Source organism: Ostrinia furnacalis, unplaced genomic scaffold (assembly GCF_004193835.3).
Source record: "Ostrinia furnacalis isolate ACB-3 unplaced genomic scaffold, ASM419383v2 OfSCF7587, whole genome shotgun sequence".
Lineage (NCBI taxonomy): Eukaryota > Metazoa > Arthropoda > Insecta > Lepidoptera > Crambidae > Ostrinia > Ostrinia furnacalis.
In genome coordinates, this window is record NW_021137826.1 from 143,902 (window position 1) to 158,418 (window position 14,517).

At 39.3% G+C, this 14,517-nt stretch overlaps 1 protein-coding gene and 1 long non-coding RNA gene across 5 annotated transcripts in view; one reads left to right on the forward strand and one right to left on the reverse strand.

The window, feature by feature from the left end:
• Positions 1-11,197, reverse strand: part of LOC114365405 (Ca(2+)/calmodulin-responsive adenylate cyclase) — an 87,938-nt gene extending 76,741 nt beyond the window's left edge. For all 4 annotated transcript variants that reach the window (XM_028321975.1, XM_028321974.1, XM_028321973.1 and 1 more), the window contains exons 1-2: positions 10,925-11,197; positions 9,196-9,528 (exon numbers count right to left, since the gene is read on the reverse strand). In XM_028321975.1, coding sequence (XP_028177776.1) covers positions 9,196-9,528; positions 10,925-11,140 — 549 coding nt within the window. In that variant the 5' untranslated portion in view covers positions 11,141-11,197. The remainder of the gene's footprint in view (positions 1-9,195; positions 9,529-10,924) is intronic.
• LOC114365407 (uncharacterized) lies at positions 3,160-3,730 on the forward strand. Its single transcript, XR_003656943.1, has 3 exons — positions 3,160-3,194; positions 3,383-3,521; positions 3,603-3,730. It is a non-coding gene; the product is annotated as an uncharacterized LOC114365407 (long non-coding RNA).
• Positions 11,198-14,517: the final 3,320 nt, after the last annotated feature.

A 14,517-nucleotide genomic window follows, 5' to 3' on the forward strand; every position in this document is an offset into this window, starting at 1 on the left:
TTCTAAAGTTCTGCTTTCTTTTGTAACTGTGTATCCGGCACAGTATATATAAGATAATTTTTCACGCAAATCTAGACAATTTTTCTCTACAAAGTTTAAGAGCCTATGCAAAAGTTTTCTTGGAGCTACAAATCTAATAAATAATCCGGAAAGAATGGACAACTTGTCCCCATTGTTCATTCACTCGGCAAACATGTTCGAGAAGCTTCCAAGGAAAAAACAATACAGCACTATAGAATGTGTGTGGTTTTGGGGCGTGATAAGAACGCGTCAACTGTCTCATCATGTCATTGACTATGAATACGCCGGTTCTTCCTTATCGTTGTTTCAAACGAGATTGTAATATAAGCGGTCGCAGGGTCACACTTTCAATGTTTTACTTTCGTTTCGCTGTCTACTTAATCATTGAGATTCTTCTTACTATTAAATAATTAAAGTGAGCTAATCATACAATAAATATGTAGTTGTAATTGTTGTAAACAACACCAATAAGAGCCAGTAGCACCTGCAGCAGGTTGTACTAATTATGAAAAGTGAAACGTCTACCTCGACTACCGCAAGACTTGTATGTGTCGTATGTGTTAATGTAGTTAGGCGTAAGAGACTTAACATACTTCCTGATTTTTTGATATGTTTTCTTATAAATACCACCACGATTTCATAGTGTTCCATAATAAACTTTACGTAGGTAGAGGTAAAGGCAGGCCTGCTATTAAGACATGTGTGAAAAGCAGTTCTAACAAAATTAATTATAAAATACATAATTCTCAGAAAAGCCACGACTCTACAAATTCGGAATTGTTCAAAACTCCTTCAACTCCATTCAGATTGAGATACTCTGTCCCGTAATTAAATTAAACTCTCAGCTTTGATTGCCCAAAAGTCCGCAATGTTGATGTTCTAATAACAAGGGAAAATCGGCACAAGGCGATAGATCTAGGTAACTTTATAAGTAAAACACTAAACATTCACTTTTTTTTTTATCTTACAACAAAATCAGAAGCGCGCGTAAACGCACGAATTTCATCTGACGGTTACTCCCGAATTTTCATCTGTCATTCATAACCTGACACTGCACAGCGGCCCATTGGCCATTGATCACAAGGTTATTTGAACGTTCGTTTTTATAATAATCTAACGAGAAAGAGAAATCAAACAAAGGATTTAGGAAATATTTTGTAACAGAGGTGAGAAGTTACAAAGGCCATTTCCCTGAACCTATGACAGTTTATCGAGCTAACAACATCGCGAATTTGTTGCTACTTCGACTCTCCTTATCAGCTCGCTAATTATCATAGGTGCAGAGAAATCGGCTTTGTTCCAACTCACTCTGGTTACAATACAACTCTCCTGATCTCCTCGGTCTCCCCTACTTGAAAGTCTTTGTTCCAACGTTATAAAATCGTAATTTATTATGTTAATAGCCGCGGTACACGTCGAGACAGATCTACCTGCGTCTGCAACTTGGTGGTGGAAGAGGAAACTTATCCCTTATAAATATGCAAATGCTGCAGATTTCTGAAGTTGCAACTCGTACATGCTTTAGTCGTTAACTGCATTACTTTAAAAGCAATATAAATTTTTGCGCAAACAAAATGGGATTTCAGATGAATAAATTTTTTTGAGTTACGCAAGCTTTCAGCAGCATATTTCCTTCGTATTTTTCAGAAATGAAAAGCTCCGTATTTCGACATTCGTCCATCCAACTGAATTGCAAAAGCGCAACGCTTCCATACATTTGCAATAGTCACAAAAGGGTTTATAAATAACTTTCAACGTCCCTTTGGTTCTCCCCCATAATGTGAACATTGCGAATACATTATCGAGTGTGGCGCCATTATTGTGACCTACGTTGACCCAGTGGAGCGTGAATTAAAGGCCAACGCGGATGTTTAATAAGCGAAATTTATTCATACGACATTATAATAAAGCCGATGACTCAAATTGGAAACATATTATGTTCATGCAACGACATCGACGCAGGTAGAAACTGTACACCAACGGCACTAAAAGTACAAAGTAACTCCCCGACGTGGTTAAAAAATTATGTATTGCACTGCAAAGTTGATATGTGTGTACAAATAACTTGATCACTAAGTTAGTGACGCGAATTGAATTACAGTAGACATAGGTGCATTTAAAAAAGCTGTTTCTACATGATGATGTGTCAGTCAGTACCTTTTCAACCGACTTCAAAAAAAAGGAGGAGGTTCTCAATTCGACCCGTATGTTTTTTTTTTTTTTTTTCTATGTTTGTTACGCGATAACTCCGCCAATTATGAACCGATTTGAACCAATCTTTTTTCGGTGTATAGGTAATACCTCAAGGGTGGTCCCATTTAAATTTAATAATAGAAAAAACAACCCCCAAGGGTGGAAAATTGGGGATGAACTTTTTTATACGCAATATCTCCGCCGATTATAAATAAATTTGAACGATTATTTTTTTGTTGAATAGGTATTATCAAAAGGGTGGTTTCATGCGAATTTGAAGAAAATATTTCACCCTCAAGGGTGGAAAATTGGGGATGAACTTTTTTATACGCAATATTTTTAATTTTTAGTTTTTTTTTGTGTTCACGCATTTGAAGTCGGTTTTATTTTTTTAAAAAGTTAATTATTATGACAATGTCATAGTGAAAAGGCACATTATAACACGGTTTCATAGTTAAAGGCAAAAACGATCAGTGTGCCTACCATGAGTTTACGTTAGGTGAGCTCGCTAGCGAATACGTCAGAAAATTCTATGAAGATTTTATTTCTTGAAAGTAGCCGCTAGGGGCGCTGCACAATATGTCATACATATAAATGTCATTTTTTTACGCAGTCGCTAGCGAGCACACCTAACGTAAACTCATGGTAGGCACACAGGAGTATTTTTCTTCATAAAATGGATTAGGTATACGAATGGAATCAATTCAATGAAGCACAAAACATCTTGCGACGTGACGGACAGCACTAATTATTTTTGGCCGAAAAGTAATTTATCTGAATCATTCGAAAGACCAAGCGTTTGAATCGATATGCGTAGTCATACCAATTTCCGAAACTGTGCCTCTACCATGAGTTGCCATCGAAAACTTGTATTCGTATACTACAGTCGATAGAGTTTAAACGTGGATCGATGAAGTTTGCATTAAAATCATACCATGAGTTCAATTACCGTTTAAACCGATTGTAGAATTTATGGAAAGGTAAGTTAAGTAAAAATAAACATACTATGTAGGAGTGGAGGAATTTCGAAATTAAACGAATAATTTTGAGCTGGTTTTTTTGGAGAAATACAACCTTTCCAGCATAACTTCCACGTGCCTAGCTAAAATTCAGTAATATGAGTGCTAGATTTATATTTTCTAGATACAATAAAGTTGTTTTTCTATAGATATGGCGATCTGAGTAAGCCCACTGAAGGGCCCCAAGAAAGAGCCAACAATAGTCAACGGTGGGTGGAACTAACGGACACGCGAACGTGAAATGCTGATGCCACCGGCGACACGAAAACTACTGAGAAATTGAGAAAAGTGTGTATACCTACAACTTTATTCATTTTGATTGCTTTTATCTTATTTCGTCATTATTATTTGTAATGTTTATTTGTTAAGGTGTGGAGTGACTTTAAACATCAAGAAGAAGGCAACTCGCATACACAGAGCTGCCAAGGGAACACTGGACTAGTGGCGGTCCAGGTTCTTCCCTGAAGCCAAAGGATTTAGAGCAGAGTGCTTGTAAATAACTACTTGTAAATTAAATCCATAATAACGACCTAGAATAACTGGATGGATATACCTACCTTATTATTGTAAAACTTAAGATATTATAATTAATTAAATACATTATATTGTTTTAATCTTTCATGGTCACTAAACATACATGGTAGCAATCTCGTCAGTAATAATAATTAAGTAAATACATATCCTACTAATATCCTACTTAATATTAAAAATGCGAAAGTTTGGATGTCTGGATGTTTGTTACTCTTTCACGCAAAAACTACTGAACGGATTTTGATGAAACTTTACAGTATTATTGTTTATAACCCAGATTAACATATAGGCTATAATTATGACGATCTGTGACAAACTAAATTTCACGCGGACGAAGCCGCGGGCAAAAGCTAGTTGAAAATAAAATGATTAATTTTTATTGACTATTTATTTCACAAAACCTAATACATAATACACAGACTGATTAAAAACAAAAGTAAATTTCAACTTATGAAAATACATATTCATTGTCGGATTAGCTTTCTATCATGATCTCGTAAGGCTGCGTTTCCACCAGAGATGTGCGAGGATGCGTAGCGAAGGATGTGTTTGTAAAGAACCAATAGAATCGCTTCATTTACCTCGCCTCGGTCAGCACATCTCTGGTAGAAAAGGCTCAGGCTGTACAACACTAATGAGCATTTTCAAATCTCTGCTACACATCCTCGTACGATACATTTTCCTCGCACAGCTTTGGTGGAAACCCGCACACATTTTCACAGCACAGCTAGACATCTTCGCACGACACAATTCCCTCGCATATCTCTGGGAAACGCAGCATCCTCTCCCTCCCCCAAGGATCTTCACAATGTGCCCGCATCCAGGTTCTTCCCGCGACCTTCACCAGATCGTCGGTCCACCTAGTGGGAGGTCTGCCCACATGCTGATAACATGTTCCATCGTAATAAACTTCTTTCCGACATAATTTAATGAAGAAAACACCTAAAATGACCTAAAACCACAATTTTATTTTGCTTTTCACACGTCAATAAGCCAGTGAGTTACGTTACTGTGACAGCTAAGGTATTTTTCGATGACATCTTTGAAAATTGCAACTCATGGTAAGTTATTTGTATGAAACTTAATAAAAACTTTAGTCGCTATCGTATTCATTTAGATAGGTTTTTTACCTAACGATTTGAGATGAACTCATGGTAGTGTTTTTAGTTTTGCTGTGGTTCAGCTACTAACCGCTAGAGGCGCTGTACAATTTGCCATACATTTTTTTACGCCCTCGATAGCGAGGTGCTCGGTAGGTAAACTCATGGTAGAGGCACTGTAAACATTATAATGTTAGTAACCGTTATTGAATCTACCCAATATAACCGTAACCGATCAGTATAATTTCGAATAGCGGTAAAACAATGTAATTTAGTCGTTTTGTTCTTTCAGACAATTTTACGAATACCATTACTGTGTGAAAATTTGATTGATTGTGAATAAATAAATGAATATTACGTATTATAATGACTAGCTGTGCCTCGGTGCCCGCGATTTCGTCGTACGCGTGAAAATGGTTGGATTAATTTTCCCATTTTTGCAAGTTGGAATATCAAGCTATGTAGGTAGGTACTATTGTTATTAGACGTAGCGTGATATAACCTTCCATCAAGCTATGGACTATTCAACACAAAAATATTTTTTCAAATAAGTAGGAACCAATAATTCCTAAGATAGCGCTTTCAACTAAAAAAATCCCTTCAGCTTTATAATATTACTTTAAGTTTAAGTAAATAGCAATTTATACGTTAATGATCGTAGTTTTTAATTTAAAATTACTTATCTGAGACCGCATATCCACAACAACCCTTTCGTACAACTGCCGAGTGCGTCTGAAAATAAATGCGAGAGCCGATTTAAATCCGGTCGAAACAAAGGTCAGCCGAGCATTCGTTTCGGAACGATCGCGCGTCGATAAATCACAAACGAATTGGAAACTACTTACGGCGGCCATTACTCAACTTTACGTAACTATCCCGACCATGCGAGCCACTCGTTTTATGTGAATCTATACTAATGTTATAAAGCTGAAGAGTTTGTTTGTTTATTTACTTGAACGCGATAATCTTAAAATCAGAAATAGGTAGGTAATATAATATTAAATTTTGACAAAGTTAATAAAAAAGGTAGTCCATAAGGGGCACTTTACATGTCTCCTTATCTTTTGGGCCCTACCCGCGCTTCGCATAGCCCATTTATTTATCAAGGAAGGCTATAAAACATAATCACACATCGGACGGAGCAGTAAAGAAAAATGATTATGCTGAAAAAACGGGAAATATTATTGAAACTATTTTCACGCGCACGAAATCGCAGGCACAGCTAGTATACATACATGCGATACATTACCCCGTGGGTAATGATGGATTAATTGCAGACAAGTTAACTTAAGACACACGATTTATGAGCAAATAAATGTCTGCGATGAAAATATTGAATCTTAACTGCAAAATAAATAGATTTTAATGCACGCGTTTGAACCAATCATTCTAACGTACGTGCTATTTATAAGTTTGTTTTTGTTATGCCTACATGTTGCGATCAATCACCGTCGCCTACACCTTGCCATGGACACCTGAGCTCCTATAATATATTATAACCAAGAATATTATTATATACCACTACCGGCGAACTAATCTTTTAAAAATATTCTATAGCCTATCTACTCGTATGTTCACCAGTTGAAAGGTGAAAGAATTTTGCAATAATTTTCCAGTAGTTTCAAACAATCTTACTATTCATCTTTATAATATTAGTTTAGAAAGCTTCAAATCTTACCAACTTATACTATTAAACATTAATAGTCATCATAACTCACAGTAAAAGTCAAAGATCGTTGTACCTGTAGCATAAATTAACGTAGCGAGCTGAAAGGAATCCAAGGCGCATTATGTATCGAGGATAATATTAGCGTAGTTGATCTAGCCCGAGGGATTCGCTTCATACTATCCAGATGCTCCTAATGAATGGGCAGCCCGAATGATATTAAACGTGAACACACAATAAAACAATGGCATTAAAGGTGAGAGAACACCTATACGGACGCACGCGACGGTGGTTATGAATTTTCATAATCACTCGTACATTTAATTAATATTTCCATAATTTCGTAATAGTGACGCAAAAGTTTTGCATAATTATTGTTAGTTTTTTATTTATTTCGTTTATATCACGATTTACAAGAGTTACAAGATTAGTTTAACAGTGTTTCGTCTACGACTCTTTCGTCCTATTAGAAAGAATCGCTGAATTTTAATATGACATTGTTTTTCTATAACCTACGCTTACTTAAAAGCAAATACAAAAAATACATTAGACTTCAAGAGTATTTAAAGAATATATTCTGAAACCGGTTGATACTTTGTACCAAAATACATACACTCTAAAAACATAACCCTCCTTCTGGCGCAGTCGGGGAAAAATACAAATAGGTAAGGGGCAAAGCCTCTAAGGAAAAAGCTGCTGAAAAACACACCTCATGGTCATGACACGATATGACTAACCGATAAAATGTTCACTAGGGATTAGTCCCACCCCTTTCGGATTTTTTCCACGCGTTTGTTGTAGACAGGTGTACAATCCCCTTAAAACACCGCTGGGAAATAGAGCGTAGTGGTCATGTAATGCAGGCCAGAGATAAGCCAACACTTCATTTAATTACACCCATTTTTTATTCACAAAATGAGCTACACTTTTACCGGGCGTGTGGTCCGACTGAGATATGTTTTATAGTTACAGATAAGTTACATGGAATTCTAATGTGATCAGTGACGTTAGTAGAACCCAGTTTCTATAATGCATATTTCGATTCCGATTCAATTGTCTCAATTCTTTGTATCTGCAGATTTTATCATTATTCCTACTGTTCCAAACAATATTTTTCAAACAATGGTTTACTGGTGTAATAATCATAATAATATACTTAACCCTATACCCATACCCTACTCTAGGATTAATATCGAAAACTTATTGCCCGTTAACTACAGAAGGTGCACCAAAACAAATAAAAGATTTTAACGAAACTTTTACGCTATTCCAGTGGCCGTTAATACCTCAAAGCGGCGGTAATCTGACCCCTTTATGTTTATTTATCAACTTAAATACAGGTCTTTTCTTTATTCTTTTCGTATTTTCTTCCTTTATTATCATGGAATAATAAAATTATACTAACCTATTCTTGTATACGGAACATATTACTCACAATAATAGCACTTTTTAAAGTTCGTATAAAATCCATTCGGCTGGTAACCCTACATGCAGGGAGGGACCTTTAACGCATACTGAACACTCAGCAGAATTAATTGCTCTAATTGTTTAGTGCGATGTCAATTAAAACCATTTCAACTGCCAAATGATAGTGCACTTTGCTGCGCAAATGTTTATAAAGACAACAAACACTAGTGACTGATTAATTCAATGGATGAGAGAAACTAACCAAATATTGAACGACTTTGTACAAAATGTTTGTTTAAGACTTGTAAGGTGACGTAAGGATTAAAGCACACAGAAAATAGGGAAATAAAGTTTTTAACAGTTCAAGTAATTTTAGAAGTAAACCTAAAAATATCTCAAATACTGCGTATCCCAAAATGACGCGTCTCAAGGTCATATTTTATTGTTAAAGAAGCCATGTTAAAGTTTATTCTCTCCTTTTTATGATTTTGGCGTTGTTTATTATAAGCTGTTATTATGGCATATGAAGAGCAAGAAGTTATTTAAAAGCTGAACTACGGATTTCATATTTTATAAGCCATACTAATGTAGTAATATAAAAGCTGTGTTCTTTTACATTATGAATTCCATTTCAGTACTGTAGTAACATACAAGTTTCTGCGTTATGATGATAGAAGTTTATTATAACGCTCATGAATATTCACGAGCAAAAAGAGATATCTGGCAGTATAACCGCTAAAAGGCACCGAAACCTTCAACTGCAGGTTTTATGGGCAAGGTTACGTTTGTTTGTCGGCGATGACGTGATCGGCACACGCGAGCCCTGGCGGACGCTACCCCGGGGACAAGGCTGCGACCTTCCGCCGATATTCAACTCGATACGTCAAACGCTGCATTAAACGCCATTAAGAAAACACCCCACAATTTGTACACAATAAACTTCATTTCCTTTGTTCATAAACCTGCGACGACGGGCCAGTCCAGTGGCCATAAAACAGTCAAGGACGACTATAACATTCCCGCCCGTTCCGAGTGGTGATAAACAAAACAAGACCTTTGGGTAATGTAGACGACACCGTTTAAAAGACACATTGCCTAATCCAATTAACGCCTATGACAGCTGTTGATATGATACAGTTGTTAATTTAATATTTGTAATTAATTCAGACTGGTTTTTGTCTGTTGTTAATCACTGTCAACGTAGTCAAAGTAATAGTAGCACGTGTTCAAAAACAAATAAGGTGTGAAGTTGACTGACCTGCTGCCAGACATGGTACGGGAAGCGGTGGGCGACGAGCGCAGCGGCGATTGTGTGCATCGTGGGTAGGACGACGCCGAAAGCTGCGGCGACTGGGGCGCCTACTGGTAGGAGGGCGTAGGCCGCGAATACGGCCCAGACCACGTGCGCGGCGCCTTCGGCGGAGGCGCCGGGGCCCCAGGCGGGCAGGGTCGCCGCCAGGGCCGCGCCCCCGCCGATAAGTGCCAGCCAGCAGGCGCGGGGCAGCCGCCGCTCCGGCGCCACGCCGCCCGCCCGCCCGCACCACCACGCTAGGCCGCCGCAGAGCACCGCGTGCGCACTTAGTACGCCGACCTGGGAACGATGTTACAAATAAATGCTCTTGCCTATGTACGTATTGCATCTCATGTTTCTAAAAAAATCTGTTCGATACCTTTTGCGTAAAGGAAAAAACATCAACCATCCGCACAAATTTACACGTACCTGTACAATACTGTACATATGTATAAAATTTACTAATCGGCAGTTTGACTGGCCATAGAAATTAGTTCGCTTCGCTACGTCCCAACTACACAACAGTCTGTCTCCAATTTTACATACAAAGCCCAGTAAAATAGGCCTTTGGTAACATGGTAACTGCGATCGGGTTCCACTTGCCTTTATTGAGTGCTCTCAATATGAATATACACAGACAGTCAACGATCTGGGCTCGTAAACTTATTACAACGTAGACCTGCACTTAGAAACTACTTAGGACGCAATTTAAACTAAAACTGGTTTTAATCGAATTCTGCAATTAATATAGACTGATCAGTGATCAATTTGCGCTAAATTCATATTAACCAGTTAAATGAGCCCAACCCAGGTCATAAAGGATATGCGCTCCAGTTTGCGTGCGCCTCTTAATTTATAAGCCATGACAACAGATAACCCACTCACTCATACGTATTGATTCGGTCCACGCCAGCTTTTTGTGGGCTCAATTTCGACAACAGCGAGAACTGACAAAAGCCTGGCTTAAAACTGACACGAGAGAGCATTGCCGTTATTTAATCATACCTTTCGCAGGCTGAAAGGGCTTTATTTGTCTAGATGTTAAGTGAAATTAACAATTTTGGCGGATGGATACAAAAAGCTATTGAATATGATCTCCAGAATACCTCTTTGAAGATTAGTTGATTGGTAGTACACACCACAGTTAAAGTTTTTAACCTCCGCTGGCCCACTACAGCTTGCTGGCACACAGCTGAGTTAAGATACAACAGCGCGATAGATCGTCAAGTTACCTACGGAGTTCTAAGCCAGCCGCAGGTGGCCGCCAGCGCCGATCTGCCGTAGGTCCGTTGCAGCTTGCAAGCCTAACTGCTCCAGCTACGGTTAGTTGATACAACTACAAAATAGAATATCAATTTACCTGCAGAGCTCTCCGCCAGCCGCCGCCTCGACGGCGGCGAGCGCGGCCGCCAGCGCGGAGCCGACGGAGGTGCGCTGCAGCTTGCAGGCGTAGCGCCCATACAGCTCCCTCAGCTCCGCAGGACTTAACTAACAACACTTAAGAAAGAAGTAATCACCTGCGGAGCTCTCCGCCAGCCACGAGTGGCCTCGACGGCGGCGAGCGCGGCGGCCAGCGCGGCCAACAACGCCAGCGCGCAGCCGACGGAGGTGCGCTGCAGCTTGCAGGCGTAGCGCGCATACAGCTCCTCCAGCTCCGCGGGACTTGACTGACAACACTCAAGGAAGAAGTAATCACCTGCGGAGCTCTCCGCCAGCCGCGGGTGGCCTCGACGGCGGCGAGCGCGGCGGCCAGCGCGGCCCACAGCGCCAGCGCGGAGCCGACGGAGGTCCGCTGCAGCTTGCAGGCGTAGCGCGCATACAGCTCCTCCAGCTCCGCGGACTCGAAGCGGCGCCGCGACACCAGCCGCGCCAGCGGGCCGCGCGCGGACATCGCCTTCACCGCGTGGTCCATGCCCGCCGGCTCACCTCGCCGCCGCGCGGTATACCACACGCCGCTTCATCTGCAAATCAAGAAAGCAATTTAGGTACTGTCTTAATTCCATAGTTAACACTAATATCCAATAATTCCAAAGCAAAACTTATGTAAGAACAAAAATATGCAAAATCTTTAAATTGGTGTACCTAACACTTTTTAAATAAAACAGTGATAAGAATCTTGAAAGTCCAGTATCAGATTTTTTTTTTATCCACAACGAGGAAGCCCTTTAAACGATTTTGTTGCAATGTTTAGTTTTTATAAATAGGGCATAATTTGGGTAATATCATAATGTACTCGTAGTACAGCATCACATACATCGTGTTATTGAGGGCAAATACGAATTTGCTGTAACAAGTGTCGTAACGAAACCCTGCATCATCACGTTAAAATGGTCGTTTTCACGCTTATAAAAAGCTATGGAGCGAAAATCCCAGTAGGGTAAATCTTTAAAGCACATCATCAATCCTCAAACAACGCCAATTTCATAGATACCTACTACGAGTACATTAACTTGTATTATTTTGATCACGTCCAAGAGCTTTAAATCCTTTGGCGAGACAATAATTTAATAGCTTTGGAGCACACAATTTATAACAACTAACCAAACATTAATTATATTTATCAATGTTGTCTCCTCAGTGATTATAAAGTTTACTAAATCGTTTTCAAAGATCTTCTGACTAAAACTAAACGGCACTTCGTGAGGCTTAAGTTAATACCACGTCTCGGATTAAGATAATGAACTATTTGTCATTACCTCCAAGTTCATTAACATCGAAACTTGAAATTAATCTAAGACCAAGATGAATTGCTTTAATATATTACCGTATAGCGTACACCCACAGGAGCGTTTCTCTAAGGCGCTGTAAGTAAGTTCGTAGGCGTAAACGACTAAACAACGGCATAGATTTCATGTAATGGCTGTTCGAATATTAAATTCATTTTTACCGTTTTGCCTACTTTAGAAATTTCAATGGCATTAACTAAAAGGCTATACGTGCAAGTGCATGTTCCTTTAAAATATTCAGTAAAGCAAATGGGAGTGGGCCGATATCCCAAATACTAACATAAAATATTGCAATGTCCAATGCGGAAAATTTGGTGCCCAAACGACGCAGCTGCAACACGGAGGTAATCCGAATGGATGCAACTTTGGCACGTATGCCAAGACATTTTTCGTGCGCTTTTTCCTCGACTAGTTAATCCGATTCACCTAATTAGTGATCCGACTTACATTGTATTATTTAGAGGAACAAATACTGCGTCGTAATCGCACGTCCTAGATACCACAAAGTATAAAGTTAGCGTAGAGCGGGGATAAATAAATATCTTCATACAAAAATAGCAAACGAAACATTCACGTTTTCCGTTCCACCGATTAATAGATAAGTAGCTTTCACATGTCTCGCTTCACCTTCCCTTGTTAACCTTCGGTTGATCTGGCGGCTCCATCAACATCTTGGCTCGGAATTGAAACAGCCCTTTATTTGTTCAGTGTTTGTGAATGCTTCGATTTTTCTCGTTAAAGCACAAAATTTTGTTCGTGGAATAAGGGTTTGCGTAATCGCGCTTAGTTTTTTATCCAAAAATATCAAAAGGAATTCGGGCCGATTTTCTTTTGCGCCGATTAACAGGTAAGTAGCTTTTCACATGTCGACGCTTCGTGCTCTCTGAACTTTCGGTTGATCTGACCCGAACGCGATTCCAATACCCGGTACGATACATTTTGAGTTAGCATAAAAACGGTAACAGACAGATATTATTTTAATGCTAGTGGAGTTGAAAATGAGGGGTAAAATTTACATAAGTATAACTATAATAATTACTTTATAGCTATATGTTGTGTGCGTCAATCGTATAAAACTCCTACAACGGCCGGCCCGTGTCTCACAAATGTCTTCACCGCCAGTAGCAGAAACAAAAATTATGTAAGATTTGAAAAATAAAGGACCATATTCGCTAAAAACAACATAAAAATACGCATCGCATCACAGTTTCACACCAAATTTAAATATAAACAGATCGTGCGAAACGAAAACGAACCGAAATTGATGCCGTTGATGCGCACGGTCAAGAAAATGTCCCAAATCTCCTGAAATTGGGTCGCGTTTCGGGACACGGGAGGCGGGCCCTACAACTCCCGGGCGGGGCAGGATAACAATATAATCTACACATTTCAACATGAATTCCCATCGCTCAAGAGTCGAAGACTACCCATAAATCATCAAACTACATTCTTAAAACCATTAAACTTTAGGATATGTAGTTACAGATAAACTTATTAATCAACACTCGTATTCAATCGAAGTTAACTCGTTATTTGTGATCCTTGCGACCCCTCAACTGCGAAATTAGGTCAGAAACCGGGATCAACTGGCAACAGCGGAAAATGTGTTGAACAATTACATTTCCATCTCAAAAAATAGCAAAAAAATAAGTCGTTCTATTGTCGTATACGGCATAAAATAAAATAAGTACCTAGATAACAAAGAGTTTTACAAAACAATATTTAAAAAAATGCCTCTACTGAAAAAACAATGTTTTGTACATAGTTGACTACCACTCAAACAAATGACGTTACCATACCCACGTAATGTCATGTTCACTTATTATAATGTTTTCTCTTGCAACACAACCGAATGCGATTAAAGATGAAACGAAAAACAGATGGCCATTAAAAGATATATTCTATCCATCTCTATTGAAATAAACGTCGTCTGTGAGCAGGAAATGTTTGTATTTTAAATCGTATTTTTGCCTCTTGCTAAATGTCCCGTTGCTAACAAAATATTATTACATCTGGCGTCTCAGGAACACCTTTTTACAACGCGACAATGGTCAATTTCTTTGTAAATGACAAAACGAATTTCCGTGACCAAACCAGCGAAAAAATTAATAAGTTTTCGGAAACTCTGAACCTCATCAGATAAGAAATCCCGGCGCAAATCGATGTCTGCCAATCTGATGGAATTAAACATCGATTCTGTCCGGATAATCCTCTTTAATAGAAGCAGCATTAAGAGGACCAAGGAACAAATAAGTTACAGAATACGCTAGAGTCGCGAACCGCAGAGGGGAGGGGTGTGTCACGGTCGCCGGGTCAATAACCCAAGCAGCGCGGCAGACGAACGAAGCGCAAGCGGTGCGCGCGACATCGCAGCGTTTCGCTCGGCCCACACCGCGCACTATGAAATTCAGTCAATGAAAACCCAGATTGCGGGTACGGTAGACAAACAGGAACAACAGGCGGACATTATTACAGTTCCGACGCGGTGGAAATTTAAATTGCCTCCGTCGGTACTCTATTTCAGAATTCGATACGCGAAGACAAATAAGAACGCAGAACTTTT